Source organism: Anticarsia gemmatalis, chromosome 6 (assembly GCF_050436995.1).
Source record: "Anticarsia gemmatalis isolate Benzon Research Colony breed Stoneville strain chromosome 6, ilAntGemm2 primary, whole genome shotgun sequence".
NCBI lineage: Eukaryota > Metazoa > Arthropoda > Insecta > Lepidoptera > Erebidae > Anticarsia > Anticarsia gemmatalis.
In genome coordinates, this window is record NC_134750.1 from 7,628,260 (window position 1) to 7,654,572 (window position 26,313).

General features: G+C 34.0%; 3 protein-coding genes across 4 annotated transcripts; 1 reads left to right on the forward strand and 2 right to left on the reverse strand.

Moving 5' to 3' along the window:
* Positions 1 to 7,341: 7,341 nt before the first annotated feature.
* Positions 7,342 to 15,031, forward strand: Sam-S (S-adenosylmethionine Synthetase). 2 transcript variants are annotated; one of them, XM_076115584.1, is made up of 11 exons: positions 7,342 to 7,490; positions 8,437 to 8,607; positions 8,947 to 9,024; positions 9,123 to 9,245; positions 9,395 to 9,507; positions 10,526 to 10,669; positions 12,140 to 12,226; positions 12,808 to 12,939; positions 13,101 to 13,283; positions 13,578 to 13,711; positions 13,846 to 15,031. In XM_076115584.1, exons 2-11 carry the CDS (start codon positions 8,493 to 8,495, stop codon positions 13,949 to 13,951), a joined length of 1,215 nt encoding a protein of 404 aa, XP_075971699.1. In that variant the 5' UTR covers positions 7,342 to 7,490; positions 8,437 to 8,492; the 3' UTR covers positions 13,952 to 15,031. The 2 variants fall into 2 exon arrangements, with proteins under 2 accessions (XP_075971699.1, XP_075971698.1); XM_076115583.1 differs by lacking the exon at positions 9,395 to 9,507 and adding an exon at positions 9,809 to 9,921.
* A 95-nt stretch (positions 15,032 to 15,126) lies between these two features.
* On the reverse strand, positions 15,127 to 19,861 carry LOC142973648 (putative serine protease K12H4.7). Its single transcript, XM_076115582.1, has 10 exons — positions 19,763 to 19,861; positions 19,255 to 19,452; positions 18,762 to 18,946; positions 18,035 to 18,267; positions 17,679 to 17,817; positions 17,218 to 17,363; positions 16,929 to 17,045; positions 16,474 to 16,612; positions 15,916 to 16,089; positions 15,127 to 15,271 (listed from the first exon to the last, which is right to left on the reverse strand). The coding sequence occupies exons 1-10, from the start codon at positions 19,763 to 19,765 to the stop codon at positions 15,163 to 15,165; spliced, it is 1,443 nt and encodes a 480-aa protein (XP_075971697.1). The 5' UTR covers positions 19,766 to 19,861; the 3' UTR covers positions 15,127 to 15,162.
* Positions 19,862 to 21,449: 1,588 nt separating this feature from the next.
* Positions 21,450 to 24,696, reverse strand: LOC142973890 (venom allergen 5-like). The gene is made up of 6 exons (XM_076115917.1): positions 24,575 to 24,696; positions 24,342 to 24,460; positions 23,753 to 23,834; positions 22,455 to 22,639; positions 21,978 to 22,078; positions 21,450 to 21,619 (listed from the first exon to the last, which is right to left on the reverse strand). Exons 1-6 carry the CDS (start codon positions 24,630 to 24,632, stop codon positions 21,499 to 21,501), a joined length of 666 nt encoding a protein of 221 aa, XP_075972032.1. The 5' UTR covers positions 24,633 to 24,696; the 3' UTR covers positions 21,450 to 21,498.
* Between the last annotated feature and the right edge of the window lie 1,617 nt (positions 24,697 to 26,313).

Below are 26,313 nucleotides of genomic sequence, written 5' to 3' on the forward strand. Positions count from 1 at the left end.
TGTGCATAATAACATAAGTTTCAAAGGCATTATATATTCGAGAGGAACTACCATCGCGTGTGAATGGCATCACTATTTTTATCCCAACAAGATCGGAAGTCCATTCCGAAAGATAATGTTCATACTTATTTACATTATAATGAAACAGTAAAACCCTAACGTGCGTTATGTTTACGTTTCTCATTCAATCAACTATCGTACATTGTAACTGAAAAAAACATGTTAGGAGATCGTCATGAGATAACTAACAAAATAGGAGAGCTAAAACTAGAACTGAATAGGTGCCTACATCAAGATACTAGATCTTTGTGGATGTTAGAGCATAGACCTACACGTGTTTAACCAGACCTTTGATCTCAGTAATTATGCTAGAAAATCATCATGAATGAGCAATTAATTAATATAGTATTATCGCCAATATAGGTTTATTAACTTCCTCTAATTGAACTACAGTTAGAGCTGAGTTTAGTCTATCTTCAGTATATTTTTATAATAATTTCACTCGTAGATCTATTTATTTCGACAATTAGGGACCTAGTTATATGTTTAAACAAATAAATTATTTATGTAATATGACAGATTATTGCATTACCAACAGAACCATATTTACGTGACCCGTATATCTATTATTTGGATATTATGCATCGTTGGATGACAGCTTAATATGTGACCTCATATTACTTGATTGATAATGTAAGTAATAGCACAGATTACACACTGTAAATAGTTTTGTATAAGTATTACAATTTGCATGATTATTGATTCCTATAACATGCCTATTAATAATGTGAAATTAAGGTTCTGCTTAATAACGCAACGTATTGTTTTCAATAAGGTACCACTGATAAGGATAGTTTTATGTTTGGTCAGAACTTTTAGTACTGAAAGTATTATTACAAAATAGTGATCAATGTACAAATTTTATTGTTGTATTTACAACTGCTGTTCGCAAACAGAAATAATATTCTGTGTGGTATCAAATATGCGCAAGGCCATGTAACATTTTGTAAGTGCCAAAAAAGTGTTTTATTTATACGAATTTATAAACATATTATGTATTACAATGGGCATACATCATAGCAATAAAAACCTTCATAAACCTATACTCAAAATTAAATACATCCAAATATATATTCTAGTCTTTTAGTTACTGCAAAAAATATGTAAGTAAATATTTTACAGTCCCCGAGTGATCCTCTATGCTTAAAGATTTTATTTTTGAAAAAGAAACAACCGACCTAAAAGAGCACAAATAAAGGTACTTAGTAACATTATTGGTGATTATATAATATGTATCATTATACAGTTGATTGAGACTACGAGCGGACTGGGCTCGTAGTCTCAATCAACTGTATAATGATAGTGTATACTTTCAAATCCTTCATTCATATTATTCAAAATCTTATTAGTTCCACTAACTTTATATACAAAGTTTTGTGAACAATGAATAGGTAAGTACATAAGTTTGTGTACGTTTATTCTCACTACTTTTCGCAAGAAATAACATTTTATTTATATACCCCATTAATCACTTTGGTGTAATCGCTGTGAATGACGCAAATGCATAGTAGTGACGTATTCACAATTTAAAAAATAATTATACAAAATCTTAAAGAATTCAGTTCCACTGTTTTTACCTATATCAATTCGAATTACCTGTCTTGAAGAATTCAAATTAAATGTCTACTTCTACTTATTTTTTTTACCAAATCGGTATTGCCTAGAATTAGTATCTAACCCTAATGGAAAGTGAAAAATCCTGAAATCGGTAGGTGACTGTAAGTAAGTGTAAGAAATAACATTGTGAAAATAGGCCAGTGGTGGTTAGAACTAAGGAAGATCTGAAAAGAAATGTATTTACTGTATTGGACGATGGAATGTCCTGCCGTGACAGTCAAGGAAGGAAACAACACGCAATGATGACTTGCTAGATCTTCGGCGACGGGAGTTGGTTAGTAAAGAGTAATAGATTCATATATTTTTCAATCAAAATTTAGAAGCTATTCCGTACAATTTACACTTTACAGTAGAAGTCAATATAATTTATAATCGAAGTGATAAGAACTCTACTTATTTTCTTTATCGTTTTTATTTTAAGATAAATCAATGTTCGAGGTCTGATGCATTTTAGGTTCAAGGTTTGGTTAGTACCTAGTTACCTTTTGATACTCTTGAATTTTGAGATTACATAATTTAAACAAACGTACACTTCTTAAATGATAAAAAACTGATAGTTTCGTGAGGTCAGATGTTAGGTTATTACTTATCTTATAATCGAAAGTTTACATTCACAATCATAATAACTTTTTATCTTTTACGATAACAATAAGTTATACAAAAATATTTTTCTTAAGATGAAGTGGGCGCGTCATTTCATAATGGCCCCACCCCTAACCGGGTTATTTGAAAGTGCTTTATATAAAGTAGGTTTTAGAACAAACTTATTTATTTAAATATATTGATATCGCTCTCAGAAATTCGTACTTAGCCAGAGTTGGAGTAACACTTGGGGATTGGACAAAACTCGACGTTGATTAGTTCCTCCGTAAGTAAAAGCATTTAAGAAACTTTAATATGACTAGTTATTGTTTGTCTTAAGCTGTACTGTTATTATTGAACCATAATTTGAAAACCAAGAAAACTGCTTAAAAATCGCCATTCAATTTTAGCCGTCTTCTAATCAAAGATGTAGTCACACCATCCATACTTTGGCCTTTAGCCTATGCTCGACAATATTTAAGTCTTAGAAAGAATGTAGAGGCCCTCTGTCCATTACATCTGTGATATACCTACAGCCTCGCAACAAACTTACAAATGAACAGAGGACGGCTAGTAGGCTTCTTTTGGGTACGGAACCCTATAAGCGCCGACTGACGAGGGGCAATTGAAAAGTAATGCAAACTGCTGTCATACAGGTATACATGGAATGTACTCGTACCTAGCTCTTACAAAAACCTACCTAACAGGAAATTACAAGCATGAAACATATTCTAATGGTACGGCCCTGTTTCTTAGAAATAATGCTAATGACTCAGGATAAGACAGAAAGTATTGTTTATAAAATTGTGAAAGGTTTCAATTATTAGGAACCATGTTTGCTACTCTTTTGCTGACGATGTCTGCATGTTTACCCGAAGTCCGTGGCCGGACTTCATGGGCCGTGGAAGCACATCTAAGTGATTGCAGAAAAGGAAGAACCAGGGTGTAGGGTTGATGAATTACTTATTTTGCACGGAACTGTATTTAGTACTGGGTACTATAGGTACTGTATCTAGTTGATACCGACAGCCAGGTTTATCCACATAAACATTATGTTAATGCATGGTGATAAACAGGTGTACTTAACCCATTAGTTGACCCGTATATCATATTTTTGATACTTTTCATTTACCATTACAAACCTACTGCCGATGGAATTGTATAATTTCAAGTTATGAGTAGCAATCTTAATGTTACTTTAATTACCCTTAAGCTATCACGAGAAAAAAATATTGATATAAAATTTTATAACAAAGGTAGTTGCCTACCTACATTAATTTACTTTATTTTATGATAAATGTGACTTGCGAAAACACGTTTTATATTATGTTAATGTTATGATCAAAATTGCTGACGTAATTATGACATGAGAAAGGATTCCTTAGAATTGGCAATGTAATTCCAAGTCACAAATCTCAGTACGGCTTAGCACTAAGCACAGAATGCGGACAATTAAATGGGTGACCATTGAGATATTATGTGCAATGGACATTGTCCATTCATTTACATACATGATCCACTATCAATTTCGAGTGTCGATTACTCCATCTTGCACTTAGTAAAACTTTATTTAAAATACCTTACAGTAAATTACGGTTGTTATTTGCTGTAGGATGTTTATATCGTGTAAGTACAAGAAGTCCATTTTGATTGTTACGATACTTTACTAGATTTCTAGCTGTATTTAAAACGATCGAGCATTCGAAATACTGCCATCACGTGTATAGGCATTAAATTACTACCAAGAAATAAATGTAATCTAAATATTTTCATTAACTTGTGACACGCGAACAATAATAAAGTTTGATCTTTCGATTAGAGAAAACAAGCCTAGATGAAAACAAGCTCATATTGCTTGACAACACAGACTGACGTCATGTTATATTTTTGTGAATAAGTTCTACAAGAATGTTAAATAGAAACAACGTGATAAATAAAAGTGTTAATAATGTAAATACGTAATAACCTAAAAAAATATCCGCCTTTTATAGTTAAACTTTCGTTTGTAAATCTAGGGTTTCATTACAGTTTAGTTTACACCGGACGTACCTACCTATAAAATGGAATCAGGGAGAGAAGCTGCCGACTACAATATTAAAAATGTTTATTTTTTTATTTTCTTAAATGAAGAAGCAGTTGTGTAATAAATACATCTAGTGGACAGACTCGTAGGTAAGCAGCAATGCGTTGAAAAAAAATATTCTGAAGCTTCTAGATTAAGTTAAGCGATAAATAAGATCTTTTGTAGTTGAGGGACAACTGAAAGGACTGACGGGTTGTGTGCAGAAGGTGCATTTCAATAGTTAGGCAGGTGTAAGCAGATACCGTATGCAAAATTAAGAAAATTATAATATTATAGGTAGTTACATTTTGATATACTTTATTCATTTGCTGATTTAAGAAAAAACTTCGTTAAGAAAACCAATCCGCATAATTTCGATGTTATACAGCTTATTTGCATATTGCAATGAACCCATTTTCAGTTGAGCGCGAAGGGATTTTTATTTTTGGAACTGCAAGTTCTACGAAAATAGGTAGATACCTACCTGAATATTTTACAATATAAAAGGTTTAAACTTACCTTTATCTAAACTATCTTTCAGTTTCTCAGCGTTTAACCACTTAACTTTACGTGAAATAACATACAAAAAATTATGCTTCTAGAATTGTTTACAGATTAAGGCAATAATAAAAATTGCCGCGAACCAAATCGACCTCACTTTTTATTGACGATTGCTCACGGTTTGATATGTTGTTTGATAAGCACCCTCAAAAAAAATATGTCACTTTTAACACACCGTGTGCAGAACAATAATACAAAATACATCAATTAACTCTTTAAATATCCAATTTAGATAAATAATTATGTAGGCTATTCCCAAATTTGGCTCGTAACATAAACAAACTCATATTTACAAATGTGACACAACTAGGAAATCGCATGTAACAATAGGTGTCTTAGGGCTGCAATATTTTTATCTCCGCTATTTTTTGTCAATAAAATATGCGTACTAACATGATGTGGATGATAGATAGAAATTAAAAAGAACCTGTGATAATCCTATTTTTTTTTATTTAATACCGAACCCTAGTATGTAAGTGCATGACACTCAACGCTAATATAGAAAGAGCTTTAAGCCTTATAATTTTGCAGAATTATTTTCGTTGCTCTAATTAAGCTAACTTCTAAAACATTACTTAACTTAAAGCTTAGCTCAGGTAAATCACTTCCTAACTTTAATTTAGGGCACTTCTAAACTATCGTCAAATTCATCACTGCTTGATTAAAATACCTACTCATCATTTATCCAGTATGACATGACATATGGTCCGAGTAAATTCGCACACATTATCAGTTAAACTAAAACCACAAACAAGGAATGTTATCGAATATTTAAGTATACTGAACCATCCCCTGATTGCAAAAATTGCGTCAGAATCGCAATAATAATACTCAATTGTATCTGCTTTGAATTTGAAGGTTAAAGTTTATCTTATCACTTTGCGTTTGCCAAATATTCAAGTTATGTTTCACTAACATATGCCTGCGGTTCCACTTCCTTTGGTCGTAATGATTTGTTAGAAAATGCATCCAACCTGTGTTCTCACACAGATCTCTGCTAAATGTTGCCCTTTTTACATAACATATGAAAGTTTTCATTCGCTGTTTACTAATAACGAAGTTTAGTTTGGGCTATTAAACCAAAGAACTGCTTTTATGAAATAAGCTTCAAAGCCTACAGGCTTTACAAGTGAAACTTATTGCTTGTACTCTTGTATCTGGTTTTGCTGTTCAGCAGCCTACAAATTGAGGTTGCTTCAAAGGCCGTTGATATAATTCCAATCGGTATTTGGAGAAAAAATGTGGTAGATTTTTTAAAATAGACGGCTCTAATTATTAAAGGTAGGTTCTTCATATTTTACAGAAGGAAACTTGCATTTTTAAACATAACAATAGTAACATAAATGAAGTTGTTAGTTAGGTTCTCTAAGTATTAAAAAACTTAATAACGTAATATATTAAAATTAAATGTTATCTCTAATGCTTCTCTGCGGAAAGCTGAGAAGGTCTTTACCGACTTAATACGGTCGTCGTTTTGAAAATAAGGCATTTTTAAGCGTTTGTGGATCCTGCTCAGAATTATTAAAGAAATGCTATCCAGCTGGATTACTAGATGCTGTAAACCTTTTATTCAGTCGAAATAATAGAGATGCGATTTTGACATGCAATTATAATATTGTATCTACTCCGTAACAAATCAATATCAAGTAATATTAATTACGTTTAGCTTACTTACATAAATATAACATTATATCATAATTCATCGGTTACATCAGCTTTTATTGTGGATCGCTTCATAGACTTACTATCAATAACTAATGCAATGACTAACATAATTACTTATTTAGATTGCTATTAAAATAAATCAACTTGAGCAAATATAAACAGACTCTATGGATCCGCCAGTTGTACGATGTAAAAAGATTAATAGGTACCTACCTATTATGAAGAGAAATGAAATTTACAGTCTTCGAGGTAATGTAGAGTCTACTAAGGTAAATAATGTAGGTTGAGAAACTAAAGCCATTCAATAACATAAGAATAATTGATCTACCTACCTACTCAGGTTTTAATTTATCTTTGTTTAACAAAAGCGAACTTTTTAATTTACTTTTTTCTAACCATTTCTATTTTCATAACCTCTATTGTCAAAACCTTTTTTAAATTCATAAATATTTATAAAACGACTTGACATTTATATCAACAATTTAATAAATAAAGGCGCAATATTAATGTATTTTTGCCCAAGGAGAATGAAAACTATAGATCTGTATTTAATACTGGTTTTTAATGAAAATTATACGAGGTGTACGATTTGAGTGTAGCTGTGCGTTTGCTTTGCATTGTGCCTACGTCTTATTCAGAGCGATTGTCTAAAATTCTTACAGGCGAAAACATTTTCAGAAAAATATCGTATTATGTAAAACTACGTGTAAGTTAAAATAAAACAAATCAAGTTCTGAAAGAGACGACGTGATCGGTGCAAGAGAATCAAGTGTATGCTACAAGTCTTTAAGTAATCATGAAACGAGAGAGTTATCCTCAGTTGACGACGAGGTCTGTCCAAGTGAACTGCTCAGTATTTCTGTAAAATTTCCTTAGACAAAAATAATTTTGTAAAAAGTGGTGCAAGTTAAGTGGAACCATCAGATATAAAAAACATTTGGAGGTAAATAGATTTTATAATTTTTTAATTTATTAATCATACAGGAACATTATCATTATATTATTTTAAATAAACATTTTTCGGTGGACTATTGCATAACTAATTATATTTTACAAAATACATCTTTTCGAATTTCAGTTAAAATATTTACCTACATTATAGGGTGCTAATATAAAAGCTGAAAAAGTTTTAAGGGAGCATGATTAGTGATTAATAATAAACCTATGTCTGTAGTCACATTTTAAGTTAATTAAGTGTCTCGGAATATACTTACTTACATAAATTGAGGTAGATATTCTTATTTTTAACAAACACGAATTAGTTAATCAAATGAATACTGTGAGAATATTTACTACATTTACCATGGAGACATTGTTCTTTTTTTTGTTATATTATATTTTGCCATTATTATTAACGCACTTAGATGTACCTATCTTGTGCAACATTATAATGTCTACCATCTCGTGTGCCTACTTAGATAGCAGTAGTTGCAACCTGCTCAATATGATTGTAATTTTTTTAGACTATTGTAAGTTTTCTTTTAGGCAAAACCATGTACCTACCTAGCATGTAGCTATTTGTATTCGAATTAACTTTTACTAAATACGAAAAAACCTAAAAAGAAATGTTAATACCGATTTATTTTAAGCAATGATTCGTAGTATAGATAGAGGCATTATCATTTTGTTGAAATTGAAGTAAGTTATTAAGATTGTTCAATTAAAATAATGTTTTTGTAAAAGATAAAAGCATTTTAACATCCACGCATTTAAAATTTAGCGCGTTTGTGTTTTACATTAGACAAAATCAAAACAATATATTTCGACCAATACCAACGTTCAGCGCCATAGGGCAGAAGCATTCTGATTGGTTAATAAGTCGTGCTCTGTGGCGCCTCTCCGACCTTATAAATATCAGCGCGATCTCTAACCAGACCTCTTTTCCACAGTGTTAATTCAAGGGGACTCTTTCGGGTTATTTTTGTGAGCTAACTCTAAATTCAGAATGCCGGAGACCTCAAAAATGAATGGATACGCTAAAACAAACGGACACAGCTATGATATGGAAGATGGATCATTGTTTTTATTTACATCGGAATCAGTCGGCGAGGGTCATCCAGGTTAGTTTTTCTCCAATAAATACTAATGCAGGGATTGTTCGACAAAATATGGCCGCCTCAGCATGTGCGCAGATAGTGTATATATTACTGATCTTTTTTGTTTACATTAGAACTATATATGACTGTAAAAATGTTATAATTTTGTCGCAGTATTTATACGTTACGACCATGCTTTATTCAATAGCAATGTTTTGTTACATCATGGTTCTGCTAGTGGTTATATTGCAATTTACATTTGTCAAAATAATCGCAACACGTGGTCTCGGCCAAACAATAATGTAATTTCTTGTATATAATGAAAATGACATTTATGTACAATTTATTATTATTTAATTTCAGACAAAATGTGCGACCAAATAAGCGATGCTATTCTAGACGCACATTTGAGACAGGATCCTGACGCAAAAGTGGCATGCGGTAAGTGTAAATCGGTGATTCGGTGTTAAATTAATTAATTATTATAGTTACTGTAACCCGATACGTGTTTCTAACTAATTATAATTTTATTCGTACAGAAACTGTAACAAAAACCGGGATGGTGTTATTGTGCGGTGAAATTACATCAAAAGCTAATGTTGACTATCAAAAGGTGGTCAGAGACACAGTCAAACACATCGGTTATGACGACTCTTCTAAAGGTATGTACATGATATCCTTGTATTACTGTAATTTACTGAAGGTGTACAGATGCAGTGCTTTGGCTGATAGCCAGTATCTACACAAGCTATTCTAAATTCTAATTTAACCTCTTCATAGTAATGTATGAATATTATTCTGTGCACACTAGGTTTTGATTGGCGTACACTAAATTTATTAGTGGCTTTAGAACAGCAAAGCCCAGAGATAGCTGGCGGAGTACATCAAGACCGATTGGAAGTAGATATTGGGGCAGGAGACCAGGTATAATTGAATAAAAATATGCTGCACGAAGATACTTGGGTCTAGTGGCTATATATTATTGGGTATAAAATCTGCATGGTCAGCACAAAAACAAACAAATCTGGGTTTTCATATCACTGAGGTCATAAAAACATGTTTACAGACTGCAGAATTACCTTATAATGCCTGAAATTCTATCACAATGCTGTGAACATTTATCATTATGAATAGGAACTGGGTCTAATAGGATTTAAGTAAACAATTCAGATTTATTGGAGATTATTGTCATTCATTAGTACTAATAAGAGCATGTTGGGATCAGGGTTTGATTACAAGACATGCTGCGTGATGCTTGCACTGGACCAGCAGTCTCCAGACATTGCTGCGGGGGTGCATGAGAACAGAAGTGAGGATGAAGTAGGGGCTGGAGACCAGGTATGTTACTTAAGTTTGTGTATTTCATAATTTATTACTAAAAAACACAAAATTAAGTACTTTGATATCATTATTAGCGTTCAGTTATAGATAAAGCAGTTATATTATTCATATTATGTCTTCTAGTTATTAGCTCATCCTATATACAATAATCATCACTGGTACTAAACTTCCTATCTGGAAAAACCATTAACATTCACCTGAACATCAATCCAGGGACTAAATAATGATCACCTATGTATATGGCCTGTTGCGAATGTTGAGTAATTGATTACTAATGCTTTACATTTTTCCATCCATGAGTCATAGTGTTTTCCTTTTCATGAATTCATTGAATATCCAAGGAAAAGCCTGGCAAAAAAATATTTGCTGTTGATACAAGGAAAACACATCTGTTTTTTCCTTGTAAAATATTTGTTTACCTATATATAAAGAAGTTGAAAGTGCACCTTATCATTGGAGCACTTATGTTTTTGTAAACTTGATATTTTTTCCTCAAAGATGATATTACATAACACCAGGGTATTATTATATGAATCATTACTTTTATGTAAAGGTTAATTTCTTGATATGATTATGATTAATATTCCTGTTTTATTTTCAGGGCCTGATGTTTGGATATGCTACTGATGAAACTGAGGAATGCATGCCTCTGACAGTGGTTCTTGCTCACAGACTAAATCAAAAAATTGCAGAACTTCGACGAAACGGCGAATTCTGGTGGGCACGCCCAGACTCTAAGACCCAGGTATGTATTCATATCCTTTACTCTAGATTTATGTTCCTTCCACTAAAACAGTTGTTTTTAATCAAAATTAATTATTATCATGTCCCCTATCTTTATTATTAGTTATTACATATCAACCAGAAGTAGTTAGTATGAATAATCTGACCCCTGAAGTTATTTGATATACAAACTTTTGTCAAAGGTTAAATGATAATTTATCAAGATATTTTTATGACTGTATGTGTTTAACATTCATGTAGTGATAACGACTATGACGACTTCTTCAATGTTAGTATGTAGAAGCATTTCATTACTAAGGAAAAAATCTGCGTGTGACTTCACTGGCTATGTGTCAATTTTCAGTCTTTAAATTGATTTATTCTGACTATAAAAAACTGTAGAAAAAGAGTCTTGGTATAAAATATTTTCTTAGCTTTACAAATTGCTTGACAATCAATGAAGATGATACATCAATTGTTTGACTAAGTGATAAAACTGACACCAGAGCCGAGCGACATTTGAGATCGCTCAATTTATACGTTAGGAGCGCACCACTTAGCAACGTCACACAATAAGAGCATAAAATGGCATTAGTGTCGTCTGGTGTATGAGTGCTTACATTAAAAAAATTGATACCATGATTTAGTTTGTTTATTAAATATCAAAAGATGAGGAATAAGCAAGAACTGTTCACATGAATCTGCTTTACCAGCACATGGGATAGTATAATGATGTTATGTTATGCTTTCAATAATATGAACGTACATGATAAGGACCTAGGTGACTATAGTAGCTGGTTTCTAAGGAAGCCAAATAGTTAATTTGCCATGCCATCTTGTATAATTGAACGACTGAAGCTGTTCACACAATAAAATACTGGCTAAAATATTCAAGGTTATACAAAAATGTATAGTCACGCGAAAGTACATTCGCGTGACTATACATTTTACCTAATTAGGTAATTATTAAGAATTCCATTGCTTATAATATTTTATTTCAGAAAGATAGGCAGAGAATTTTTACTCTATTAATAATCTTACACATGGGCTACTTGTCTATGTGCTCATTTCTTACAATCGCCGTCGCGTCGTGGGTGGTCGACTGATAAACTCCCTATATTATTATAACTGTTGCTATGTAACAGTATGGACATTCAGAATTCGTTTTGAGTTAAACTTGAATTATAATCTGTTATTCTATATCCCTTGTTTTTAAATTTTTGATGAAATTCGAAATAATGTAACATGCTAACAGTATATTATACTGGATCCAATTTATCCATTTAATGCGATTATTGATAAAAGATAATGAACGATTTCTAGTTATGTTCGAAGTTGAATATGATTGATTCTGATGCGACAACCGCCTGAAGCACGTGGATTTGTGCTTTGGGAAGAATCTTACTGCTCTTCGACTCGTCGTACTTAGGTCGATATAACTAGCATGATTATATCTCTAACAGTGAATAATATTGATTTATAATTGTTTTAGGTGACCTGCGAGTACGTTTTTGCTGGAGGCGCTACAGTGCCACAGAGAGTACACACTGTTGTAGTGTCTCTGCAACATTCAGAAAAGGTATTTTTTTTGTCATAGATTTATGTTGTTAGTTTCCGCCCGGAGTTATTCTTTTGCACTTTGTGACGTTTTTGACGTCAGAAACTTGCTTACGTATGTGAAGTGATGCGTCATATTTCTCACTGTGAATAATTCGAGATTCGCAGTATAAGAGTAATTTAGCACTTGCCCATGACATGTCATGGACGATTTTATCAGAAATAGATTATTTAAATATTTAATTAGTTATGGCATGCACGACAGTGTATAACATATTAATCAATTTCACATATTCCGATAAGGTTTAGTTTAATATTTGCACTGTTCACATGCAATTTATACTAAAAATATAAATCGCTGCTCCACGCTATTGCAATATTTTACAAAGCAAATAGGATAATGGAAAAAATAATAGATTGGCGCATTATTTTGGAATTTCAAATTAATTGAATTGTGATTAGAATCTTAAAGAAGTCCTATAAATAAATAAAATACCTACACACTACAAGTAGTCAAATTCTTACTTCCAAAGAGGAACCGCTGATTACAAACCTGACCTGTAGAGACCTATTGATTAATATTTGTTTTTATAAAATTTTTAGATCACATTGGAGACCTTGCGTGACGAGATCAGGGAGAAGGTTATCAAAGAAGTTATTCCCGCTCACTACCTCGATGAAAAGACCGTAGTTCACATCAACCCATGCGGAAACTTCATTATTGGAGGACCACAGGTAATCGTCTATTCACTTCTTTATGAATTTTGGTTCGTCACAGAATTTAGCCAAATGGTACATTTTGAAATAGAAATGTTATTGTACAATTTACCGACGGAATTAAGTTAAATAACGGGACATAAAATGACATAACTAATGGGTTTTCTTTTAATTTTCAGTCTGACGCTGGGCTGACTGGACGTAAGATCATTGTCGACACGTACGGCGGCTGGGGCGCCCACGGAGGTGGCGCGTTCTCTGGCAAGGACTTCACCAAAGTTGATCGCTCAGCTGCTTATGCCGCTCGTTGGGTCGCCAAGTCGCTAGTAAAGGCTGGACTTTGCCGCCGTTGCATGGTTCAGGTAAATTTAAGTCATGATTTTTCTATTAATCGGTTATCATTATCATGTTGTCATGATGACCTGTAAAGTTGATAGTAACAAAAAATAATAATAAGACGTTTCTAGATGAATAGCTATTTAGAAACTTAGAAATGACCACGATCTTAAGTTGTAATTAAGATAGATAAGCTTGACGCACGCAATCGTGATGATAATTAAATCTGTATAGCAGAGGACAACATTACTATATCAGGCAGTGTTCTAACTTCTAATTATAGCTACTGGTGTATACAATAACATTATTTTGTTGTTCAGGTTGCATATGCTATTGGCGTTGCGGAGCCACTTTCCATCACCGTTTTCGATTATGGAACCTCACACAAGACCCAACAGGAACTTCTCTCTATTGTACAGAAGAACTTTGATCTACGACCGGGAAAAATCGTCAAGTGAGTAATAATTTTCCATTCTTTTTACTAAGACAAATGATTAATATTTTTTTTCCCACTAGTTTGATTCATTTGTCACTCATGAATTTCAATAGAATAGATTTCTTTAATAATGTGTATTTAATTATTTTCAGGGAATTGAACTTGAGAGCACCAATCTATCAGAGAACCAGTACCTACGGTCACTTCGGACGGGAAGGTTTCCCATGGGAGAATCCCAAACCATTGGTTGTAGAATGACTTCAAACCTGAACATTAGACCATTGTAAATATTTTCACCAGTATGTTATAAACACTTAATTTACGTGTGGTTATCGTAGCGAGGACGCAGAGAACGCTGGTGTCTCTCTCTTTAGACAGTAATGTACGTGACCGAACCTCGCCAATGGAACTGTGCTGCGACAGTGATATCATCCCGTGACGGTTGCATTTACGGGGTTCACTGTAATTTTTAAGTATTCTCTAGTTTATTAGACACATAGGTTTAATATGGTGCCGTCATTTCTGAATTTGAGTTAGTTCAGGGGTTCAAACGGCAGTCCTATTTTTTAAGGTTGCATGTTCTGTTCCTTTAAATAAAATTGTTTAGCTTATTACACTGCCCAATAATTTCATTGAAAATGAACTTTTATCGACATCAAAAATATGATTTTATAACTTAAATGATGGACTGCCTACACTCTCGAATGTTCTTCTCTGTACGCTTTACGGTGTAAGTGCTATGATTTGTTAGTAGAGTAGACTACTCCCCTGGTCGCGTCACAGTGGAGCGAGAGTGAGGTAAATAGTTCCTATTTATCTATCCTTCGCTCCACTGCAAATATAGTGCTGCGTCGAGACGTTCCCTATATGTATATATTTTTTAATTGTAATTTCCTAACGTTAGATGAAATGTAAATGTTTATACTGCCTTTCTTGCTGTGAATTGTTAGTAAACTACGTCGGTTATCATCTCGCGCGCAGTACAATTTGTGTTGTGTTTCTGAAAAGGATTGACGTGGAAAAGAGCCATTTTGAAAACACACCGACTAGGCCAGGGTAGTAGTGCACTGTGCATTTAATACTTATTGTAATTGTAATTCCGCCGGTAGTTATAATTAGGGAAAATGCTAACCGTACACTTGACATAGGAATTAACTTAGTTTTAACTATTTCGTAGGGCGGTTAGTGAGTATTTCTGGTTATATTTTTTGATCTGTTTCAAACTTCGACCTGTTAAAGTTTCTAATTAACTTCTGTGGATTATCAATTTGTCAGATTGTGGAATTTTAACTTAATAAAATTATGTCCTCTCGATATATTAGCGAGAGTAAAAAAGAAGGGTTTTATTTGAAAATATTCATCTTACTATTCCAGGCAAAGATTTAAGTAAATGTAATCAGTTAAAGTTACATTTTACTCGTAATTACACACAATAGTAATTTATCTTTTAATAATAAAGTATATAAAAATTACTGGGAAAGCCAGGACGCTACTAGTCTTCGCGCCGCTTGTTGCACGGCAGTCATTCTTATGGTGTCTGTACGTGCCCAGGTCCTCATGTCAAAGCAATGCGAAGCCCTGAGGAAAAATAATAAGCAAGTATTCATCTTTTTCATTTAAAATGAAAGATGTGATAGGTAATAAAAATCCAGATTTAGATTTACAATCTGAACTGAAGTAAAAGTTAATGCAGATATAAAAAAATGAAAGTGATCACAGTAGTCGGCTAATGTTATTACTTATTACGTTTTTATTCTGTGATAATATGACTCACGTTATCGCAACCATCACAGCTATAACCTCATAAGAAGCAAGGTCTTGCAGTAATAACATTTTGAAGATTTTTTATTGTTCAATCTTTGTTAATAACGGGAGTCGTTTAAAATTACAACAATGGCCGTGATAATTGATGTTATCTAACACGCGTAATTAATCGTAATTACTATTAATTTATCATGGGATCATAAAAACATTAAGTAAGTATAAAACTACCGTAGCTTTGTGTATTTGGTGGTTAATATTGATCTTTTTGTTCCTGGCTCCTGTATTCGTATTTACAATGTTTTATTTGATCAGGGCATTTATAAAAAATTAAAGAGTTAGAACGATCGTTAAAGATTTGAGCTAACTGTAATCTTAACCTATCCATGAGTTATAGCCCATTTACATACGAGATCCAGTCCTATCTTTGTTTTTAAAATAAAATTTGAAGTGTTTACTACCTTGCTACGTTATAAGTGGGTGAAGTTTCTCCGATATGTTCGTCGTAAACGCCGAGGGCACGCCACGGGTCAATGTAGCCGTGGATATTGATCGTGTTGTTCACTGCAGGCGATAAACCTCCGAAAATCAAGTTCACGCGTTCCGCAGCGTCGTATACGAAGGCCTCGTCAAATCTAAAACAAATAGTGACTTAGTTTCGAGTAAGTAGCTTGAATAATCCCATTTTGAGTTTCTTCTGTACACAAATATATCTAGGGGCATAAATTAAAATGGCTTTACAGACAGATTGAAAGTTACTGGTACTTAAGTGATAAAACAAAAAAAAACTGAGACGATCTTTCCAACGTAATTTACACAATTATTTATCTTAAAAAAAGACTAAGACTTGTTGCTGACATTTGCTTTGCATGTGGAAATCAAATCTATGACATCCGCGCGCATAGGGTGACTACTCGCTACGGACTTATGGGCCCGGCTTAATCGACACACCTATTATGGTTTTGTTGTTTTTAAGTAAGTTCTGTAGGCCTCAAAAACATGATCGTCAAATTTCTTACCTCTCGTCAAAAATTCTCTTGCACACATCGACGTAAAATTCCACATCGAGCCATTTCAACGGATCGAACGCAGTTCCGGAACTTGGTGCAATTTGGAAAAAACCATACTCTGTACATGTTTGGTAATACCAAGCACGCGCTGAAATATACGTGTTATGATTATAGAATACAGTCGATTTAGATACAAAGTTGTATACAGGTGGACCTAATGCCAAAGGCATTTTCTTCCAGTCTACCATGATGCAAAAAGTAGCAGGCGTTCAAAATAGGAAGCAGAGAAGTTGGGAAATTCGTCGATTTAAGAACCTACTCCTTTTATTAAAGTCGGATATGAACTTTTACTATATAAGGTTTTGTCAACAAGTTGTAGGAAAAATAGAACTGAGTAAACAATTGCCTTGGAGATATTAGGCGCATATTAGGTATATAAAAACATAGTGTCTATACAAACTTACAAATTGACGGGGGCATATAGCCCGCGATAAAATCTTCGTATCTGATTGTCCAGCATTGATTACCAAGCCCTCGATAAGCTGCTATGAAACCACCAATTTTTTCCATGGGAGTATTTCCTGTAATGCAACTCATCATTTAATAATTTAGTCTATTACATATTTAAGCGCCTATGATTATTATAATAACAACATACAATTTCGAATGAGTACCTCTTATACGAGGTAGGCATTCGAACATTACATAGTACCTACATTTAACAAGAGCTTATAAAAGAAAGAGTTTTCGTACCGTAAAGTGTAGTGTTGAAATTATTACAAAAGCCCAGTAGACTTCCAGGGACTGCGCCTTGCACTGCGCCAGAGAAAGTCCAAGTGATGAGTCCCGAGAAGTAGGCCAGATCAAACCGATTATCGTAATCAAGTTGATGGCATATTCTGCAGAAAGAGTTGCATTTTACTTATGGGTTGATCTAATTGATGTCAAAGTTGTTCAAAACGCAATTGACATGGGCTAACGACTGTTATCTTAATTGACAAAAACCAGCACCAACTATTAATATGCCCTCCGAAGTATTCCTACGGTTACTTATAGGTACTAATAAGCGGTCACCCATCTAAGGAATTTTCGTGCCAAGAGTTGCTTCCACGGATCCTCTACTAATTGACGACTGCCTTTCAATTATAATATTTATTTATATCGGCTTGTCACATTCCACTTGATTCTACTGATATAACAGAATCGATACATGCCTATAGGCTTGCTCCACTGATCGTCTTCCGCTTTCAGTCTGCATTGCTGCCACCGTGTCTAATAAGCCTTGTCTGATTGTAGAAATGCATTGTTCTCCACCCTCCAGGAAAAATGCTTCATGTACTACCTCGAGATATTCTGCAATGTTATTAATGTCATTAACATGCCATCGGTAATCAATTCTAATTACCTCAGCGACTTGTGCGTTTAATATCTGAAGATAGTTTTTTTCTAGTTTAAAACCGTGTGAATACTTCATATTATACACGAGATTATAAACAAGTACGTGAGTAAACTAATTACATTGTATTGAATCATTATTATTTGTGTTATAAATGCACATAATCATACTCACCATGAAAGTTAACTTTGGCCAGTATAGGTCCACTTGACGCTACAGAGCCTAGCACCAAGTGTGGGTATCTCTTTTTAAACCACATCACCATATTAGCAGCATAGGAGCCTCCATACAAAATAACCTTGCTATTAGCAAAACGTGGTTGTTTCTTCAAATCATTGATGAAGTACGCTAAATCAGCTAATGCTTGGTCAATGTTAAGGAATCGTAGATTCTCAGCGGAGAAATCACTGGAAGATGGAAAAAGTGAAGAAATCCAATATAAATTACTTATTTAAGAGGATAGTTAGTTGTCATAGCTAGTTTTCTTGAACTTTTCAATTTAGCGTAGTGTCGTCCTACCAGATTTCGGCAACGGCGGCTAGTCTCATTGAAACTAGCCAGACTGTGCAGGACTTTGTAAAAAGTTTCTAAGTGTGTGCACACTGCACAATACACAGGTACCGCACTATTCCTTTACTCTCTTAGTCCAGTGGAACGGCTAAACCGACCAGTGAGAGGTTAGCCATAGAACCGACGGTTTTACGTGCTCTCCGAGGCACTCAGGTCTATGACCTCAACTTCTCAACTCCGGGCAATCTCTGAGCTATTTTAACAGAAAACGCAAAAGACTTTTTGGCTCGACGCGGGATTCGAACCCGAAACCTATTCCGCGGCAGTCGCAGTCATTACCGACCGCGCCACAGAGGCAGTAACACATGTAGATAAGTACAAAAAAACTCACGCGAAAGGTATGGTCTCGCCATAATACCGATGTTCAGTATAAATCTGGTAGCCTCTATTCTCTCTTGCCATTTCAAACATGTTGCCGCCCCTTAACCACCCAGCGTTGATAGCCCACTCTCCTCCGACCAGGATAAAGATGGGGGATCCATTGCCACCGAAGAAGTCTTCGTTGTACATAAAACGCTAGAGCAGAAAACAATGATATCTAACTGACATTAGGTATCCTGAGACTGCGCCTTCTCCCGTGCAATAAGCAATGAAATTCAGCAATGAGATCTTAATGCCCCGGATTCCGAACACAAAGTAGGTGCCAGAAATCATAAAAACGAGCTTCTTGCATAAGCCGGAATGACCTAAAGCCCTTGTCCCCGAAATTATATGCCTGTATCGGCGATATCTGGCAGAAATATTTGCAACTAGGATACAACAAGTACACTGTTTACGTTGTATTAGTGCACAGTAAGATATTATGTCAATGGTTAGGTACTCACCATTCTAAACGTGGCATTATTCTGAGGGTCGAAGTGATCAAGAGGCATGTTCACCCAGCTAATAAACACATTTCTGGTACTTTGAGTGTATTCAATCGGTGGCTGCAGGTCGACCTGAAGACTAGTCTCCAACAGGAGACGTCCTTCTCTCGCGCATAACGATGAGGAAATTAATCCCGCAAGCAACAAAAAGATTATCTGAAATAGAGACACCGTTTTATAAATGATTTGATAAATAGAAGACTATTTGCCGTTGGCAAAACCTCAGTTTATGGAGTCTAACAAAATTCATACATGTATGACTTGCATCAAGAAGAAGCAGTCGTTTGATGTTAACATGCCTGGCATCTGGGGTTAAAACGAATGAATCAGTTTCTTTTATAAGTCCAAAAGGCCAAAAGCTTAATAGGGATCGATGTACCTAACTATTTTTACTTTTACAAAGTTCTGGATATTCAGTGTCATGTTCAAGAATATTTAAATAGTTACATAGAACAAAACCACTTACCATTTTGTGATGATTAAATCTACATTTGTTTAAAGACCGACACTGTTTGGCCGAATTTAAAAATTATCGACCTAATTTAATGATAACAGTTAAGACCGCTTATCAATCTGATTGTAATACATTTCCATAATATCGACCTATAGCTATCAGGTACAGGGTGTTCTGCATAATATTTTAATTGCAAGTTAGATAATGTATCTTTTGGCACACAATTTCAAGAAAATTATCCGACTTAGGTAACTGTCACATTAAAATGCAAATATTTACCTGTGTTATTGGATGGGAATTGAACCGACAACTCAGAGCAGCGATGTTAACAGAACACTTTCTGCAACAATAGAAACTAATTGGGCCTTTCATCTATACTAATCTATACTAATATTATAAAGCTGAAGAGTTTGTTTGTTTGTTTGAACGCGCTAATCTCAGGAACTACTGATCCGATTTGAAAAATTCTTTCAGTGTTAGATAGGCCATTTATCGAGGAAGGTTATAGGCTATGTATCATCATGCTACTACCAATAGGAACAGAGTACCAGTCAAAAAAGGTTACAAAAACGGGGAAAATTTTGACCCATTCTCTCTTATGTGACGCAAGCGAAGTTGCGCGGGTCAGCTAGTATAAAATAAATTTATTGAATACTTGGTTCATAAACCATCAAGCAAAAAAAAAAAGCGTTAGACATCTTGACATAAATTATTTTTTTATGTAAATTAGTAAACCCATTGCCATTGCCTGTTAATTCTAGGTAACTCATTATAAAATAAAATTGCACTGACATTGCACTGATTTACTGACACGAAGCCTGATTAGGTCGACCAATCTACTTTCTATTAGAAAACTCTTTTTTATCACTTGCAAACAATAATGTCCTCCTGACCGATATTTGGCCACGAGTACCTAACTTGGTTGAGGAAGTCCGAATGACAGTCACGTCATGTAAGATTCTAGTATTTCAGCTGCATCCAGTCAGTCTGGAAGCCAACTCCATCATAGATAGCAGAAAGGTTAGGTAGATGGCTCATTATGTATCTACCTAGCTATAGTACGATAGGTCGGTATCCGACTCGACTGCCGAGAGTTGAAGTGTAATGAATAAAATCTTCCTGCTGAATAAAATAGTAATAAACGTAAATAAAAGAAAAACTTAACAAGATATCTTATAAACAACTTTGACCTTGTCTGGGATTCGAATCCCAGACAGGCAGTCGTGAACATTACTGCGCCGTTCTATTTCACGACCTGTAGCTTTATCTACTACTATATTTCTTTACAGATAGATAACTACTGATATCACTAATCGGTATTTTTAATAGTTGAATTATTGAGATTGTAATGTAGTTCATAGGCATTGAGAATGATAGCAAGAAGTCAGGCAGAAAAGAGTTCACGTATCTATTCATTATTAAGAATTATTTACATAAGTTAATATTATGTTATTGATGTAAACTTTAAATCATTTCAATTTTTCAATCTAAATTATAGTATTTTGTACATTAGTCTCTATTGATTTTTATTAACATTATAGATTAGTATAGTCACCTTGAACACCGCTCTTCTCTTTAACCTAAGAGTGAACATTTTACTCTCAATTTCTGAAATTGAGAGAAATCTCGGATTTCTCAAAAAAAGTTTCACTCTATGTAAATGGATGGATTGGATAGGATTCGAAAACAAACCAGAAACCAATTCTTAAAACTAATTCTTTATTCAATTAATCAGACATAAGGGTTCATCAACATCGAAGACCGTAGAGTACATCGCAGTTACATTTACTATCACTATCTTTACAGCCACAAGCTAAGGTGTTGGTTGGGCTTCCTCTGGCGTAAGGCGTTTCTCTTAAATAATTACCACTGAAACAAAAAACATTTCCCTTTAGCCAGATTGATACAGACAAAATAACTGTCTTAATCAAATTGAATCATCTTCCAAATATTGTTATTCAGTCGGTAGTCGTAATGTTATCATAGTTAATCTTGTGCCTCTAGAATGGAGGGACAAAGTCGTCGAAATAGGGGCAAAGTTATGGCGCTGTTAACAAATCCAGAGCTTATTAACAAATTTTAAGACTGCAGGTGCTGGGAATTGAGCGTACGATTTTGAGAGCCGTTTCCATATTCCTAATATTAGCCTACTACACCCCGCCATGGAGGCACTAACTAGGTAAAGTTTCAAAAATAAAGTAAGTTAAATATTTCATGTAATACTTACGTTGGTCCGTAGTTGCAAACAACAAAGAATTTACTCCAGCGACTTCTAGACTGCGTATGCGAAATAGCGCAGCCGACGTAAATACTGTCTGACCACACCATCTGAAAACCCAACAACAAAATAAATAGAAATAACAACAGAAAATCATGGTCAAGGAGGAGGTAAATCAACTCCTATTACGTAAGTATCCTTGTAGTAACAGTCGGCTTGAATAAATAAAAGTCAATGACATAATTATACCTTAAGCTCGTTACGAATTATGGGGTCGCTTTTGAAAATTTTCTCTTAAGATCTGAACTTAATACTTTTTGAACAAATCGAACTCAAGCAAGACCGCTTCAAAAGATTCGCTATACAATCAACACATTTTCCTAAGTCAGACGTAGGCTACCTAAGTTTTGATTCCAGTGGGTATAGATAATTAATTGATGACATACTAAGTATTTATTATTATCATTTGATTTTCTGCATACGTACCTGCGTGTAGTGTCCAATTTGATAGTTTTTGGAGCCATCAAAATCACTTTTTTTAAGTGGTCCGTATGTGTAATTCGCATGCTCGCTGAACCAAGATTCAAGAGCTTGATCTGGCGTTAGTCTGTAATTAGCATCGGTAGTGGAGTACCAGTATAAGTTCTCACCGGTTTTGAATCTACCAGATGCTGAAACAATTAGATGTATTAGAAACGAATATAAAAGAAACACAAATAAAGATACACAAATATGCCTATATTTGTGTATCAAAGGCTTACTATATGAGTTTAGCTGCTATTGAGATTTCATTCTAGGGCAGTGATCTTGAGAATGAGTATTGAAAATAAAAAAAGCACCGAGTGTGAAGAAAAATGTTCATTCTACTTTCCATCAATACGCAAATGCACACGAACCGTACTGTACATAAAACACTAGAAGTAAGACACTTACTTACAGGCCGAACTGGCCCACCGTCAAAATCAATATTAGATCTGCTCTAATATTTATTTGGCTGTATGTAAAGCACAAACTTATATTATTATTAATAGCGGTACATAAAGTGCCCATTCACTTTCAATAAGTGATAGACTAGCATTGAAATCGAAAGAGATGATTGACATGACTATACATATGTATGAAGAAAGTGGGTACACCTTTGCATGTGTTAATTTGTGTATGTACAGTTATAACATCTTTTAGTTAAACCGTAAGTATGTAACCTTTTTACCTTAATTATTTTCTTTGTCTTCGTAAGTTTCTGAATATTGATTTACATAAATTATAAAGAAAGGTATGTCATTTAGAAAATTACTTAACGGATATTTTACTGCCACACATAGCTGCCATTCATTCGTGCATTACCGCTATGCATTTTTACGACTTAATATTTTGTTTTTTAATTAAGTATTCACTAATAATGACAAGTGATGACAAACAATTTGCGTCTGTCGGTAATTTGTAATTTAATTATACCTGAGCGTCTAATTAGCTCATACCAATTTGATAAAATTACAAGCATCGTAACTACAGAAACATTTTAGAATTTTTGACAAAAACATTAACAAACCTTGACAGATTAAAAAAAAGCATAGCCGACAATTAATATTGCGGAAGTTTTCTCATTGCGCTATGTATTTTTGAACAGGTTTCAGGAAAACGAAGACGGAGGAGTTCATGGTATTTGTGAATTAAAATTCTTTGAATTCATAAAGTGATATCTGACTGGGTCAACAAATGAATTAAGTTATATTGACTTGGTAATGCGTTTTGTAAAAATAAAATAGATTGTTAGGTCTACTTACGAACAGTTTTATCTGGGTTATGCTTATGTTTGTTTTTGGATGCCCACTGCGAAGCTTTTAAGTATAACTCGTGGTCCCACATCTACAAAATACAAAAAATAATTACAACTTTCTACACTTTCAGCCCATACAGCATCTGAGTTCGGTTGCGGGCATTCTGGGTCATAAAAACACAATATATTTACCTAGGTATTATCTATTTGTTCGCATTAAGCGGCATTTAAAATAAATATTTCAACGGTTATCTATTTAAATTAGTGCTTCCATTACGATTCCTTACCACTTAGCCCTTCATTGAGGTATGTAGGTGAAATACTAAGTAAAGCGACTAAGGACTATATTTGTTGTAAATAATTACAACCTGTGTAGGTTCGTCAGGTTTATCTTATTTTTATTCTCAGTAAAAGATCAGCTGATATTCTAACGGGTAGAGTAAATGGTAAGAGAATTGGCTATTTAATATGAATTATATGCCTAAATTTTCACTACATTTGAATTTTACTCCACGTCGGAAACAGGGGTTCGCAATATACCTACGTCATATTATTATCAATTTTCAAACGGTTAAGTAAAAATGTCAAATACTAACCATAGTTTTCATATCAGAAGCAGCTGGTTGTCCATGAACTCGTCCTTTGGCCACCTGAAGTCTGCGTGAATTATGACCATCAACAAATGCACGAATTTGACTGCATTCTAAGCTTTCCGCTGAAATAAATTATTTTATGAATTCTTGTTTCAAAATAGTTTATGATGTAAACAAATCAATAGTCCCATCAAAATTTAATAGCACTTGACACTGAATTGAAAACGAAAACTCACATTTGTAAGGTGCAAAAATTAGAAAAGTTATAACGATAAATAACCCGGCGATCGCCATTGTTTCAGTGCTGAACGACCGTCAAGCGTCCAATACTACTCCAAGATTTGATTGTGAAACACCGCCACTTGTGTTATATACCACAACGGATGTAGTACAAGCCGCGATACAAACACTTGAGTAAGTAGACTGCGGTTCCGTACGTTTATTTGTGCAGGTAAATTCAAATGATCTTGAGGAAATCTTCAAAATTTATGCGTCAGTAGAGAAAGTTATTTTGTAGATTTTTATTAAACTCTGTCGATCATCTTTTGTAGAAAAAGGCGTAATCAAAATTAAATAAGTAAGTAATTAATTTTGTCTCATATTTCACTTCAGCTAGTTCTTTTTAAATTAGTTGCCTAACATCTCTCAGTATATTTAATAGTGCTTCCAGAAATCTCATTCTAGATCTTTATGATTTTTTTATTTCCCAATTAGGTATAAATGGTTGAATGACACTATACTTACGAGTAGTTATTAGTTTAAAGAACCATTAGAAAAGGATCTCGAAATAATTTGGTTTGAAGCTAACAGACCGGAGAATTCGTGGAAGATTAAAAGCAGGTCTTTCTTTATTGATTTCGAAATTTATAATTCTGCATATTGATCCCTAAGTATTGATCCCGATGAGTAAGCAGTGAGCTTACTCATTAATTTATTAACTAATATTTGAAATTAATACCTCGACAATTAATTTTCCCTATATTTATCTACGTATTAGGACGAGCGGATTCTTCTAAGAAGAGGACCTATTTCCGATATCTAATACCTAGGTAACAAATTGCAATTAAATTCGATAATGATTGAAGGGTCATCCCTTCATTGGTGATTGGTGTCCGGAAGTCAGTATATAGTCAGTCCTATTTCATTCTGGACCCCAATTAACTTTATAACTTGATATTTTTTCCCAAACCTTAAAGGTATTAATGAAACTGCATTTTAATTGATCTTATTTTACATGAATTAACTTCATACACACGATGTATTTGACATGTCCTATTTATCATGTCATCGATATCTTAGCATCACTATCCGTTAATTTACTGAATCCTATTATAAATAGAACAATTGAGGTGATTTTGAGTGTCCTGACGTAATAATGCATTATCTAATAGAAATTCAGGGTAGGGTAAACCACCCAGTAGTCAGCCTTTTAGTGAAAATGTCAATTTGATTTAGCCATATTTTTAACATTTACAACTAGATGTAAAATCATTAGTCATTGTATGAAAGGTAATTTATTAAACTTTAAGAAAAAAATAACAAAATATCATATTCATAAGATTATTATGGAAAAAATCCACATTAAACAAAATATGGCACTTTTTACCAGTAGTCAGCCCCATTTCGCCAGTAGTCAGCCATATCTTACCCAGTAGTCAGCCTCTTACTTACTCAATACAAATGTTCTATTTTAAATATATTTTTATTGAAATCTCCAGGAAATAAAGCACATTTGCAATAATACCATGCAGTACAATTTATACATCCATTAATTTTTAACCCCCGACGCAAAAAGAGGGGTGTTATAAGGTTCGACGTGTCTGTCTGCGTGTCTGTCTATCTATGGCATCATAACTCCCGAAAGGATGCAGGGATTTCAATTTAGTTAAAGGTGACATATGTGCGAGTCTTTTTAGACATGTTTGATGAAAATCGGTGGAGCCGTTTAAAAGTTGTAGTGGGTTAAAGTGGGGAG

Excerpts from the sequence above, each read along its gene's own strand:
- Sam-S (XM_076115584.1), top strand. The coding sequence starts at position 8,493 with ATGCCGGAGACCTCAAAAATGAATGGATACGCTAAAACAAACGGACAC. Across the intron at positions 9,508-10,525 it reads ATATTGGGGCAGGAGACCAG|GGCCTGATGTTTGGATATGC; the intron begins GTATAATTGAAT and ends TTTTATTTTCAG. Across the intron at positions 13,284-13,577 it reads GCCGCCGTTGCATGGTTCAG|GTTGCATATGCTATTGGCGT; the intron begins GTAAATTTAAGT and ends TTTGTTGTTCAG.
- LOC142973648 (XM_076115582.1), bottom strand. Across the intron at positions 16,613-16,928 it reads CTATATGCCCCCGTCAATTT|CGCGTGCTTGGTATTACCAA; the intron begins GTAAGTTTGTAT and ends CGTATATTTCAG. Across the intron at positions 16,090-16,473 it reads AAGAGAATTTTTGACGAGAG|ATTTGACGAGGCCTTCGTAT; the intron begins GTAAGAAATTTG and ends TATTTGTTTTAG.
- LOC142973890 (XM_076115917.1), bottom strand. The coding sequence starts at position 24,632 with ATGGCGATCGCCGGGTTATTTATCGTTATAACTTTTCTAATTTTTGCA. Across the intron at positions 24,461-24,574 it reads AATTTTTGCACCTTACAAAT|CGGAAAGCTTAGAATGCAGT; the intron begins GTGAGTTTTCGT and ends AATTTATTTCAG. Across the intron at positions 23,835-24,341 it reads CTTCTGATATGAAAACTATG|ATGTGGGACCACGAGTTATA; the intron begins GTTAGTATTTGA and ends TGTATTTTGTAG.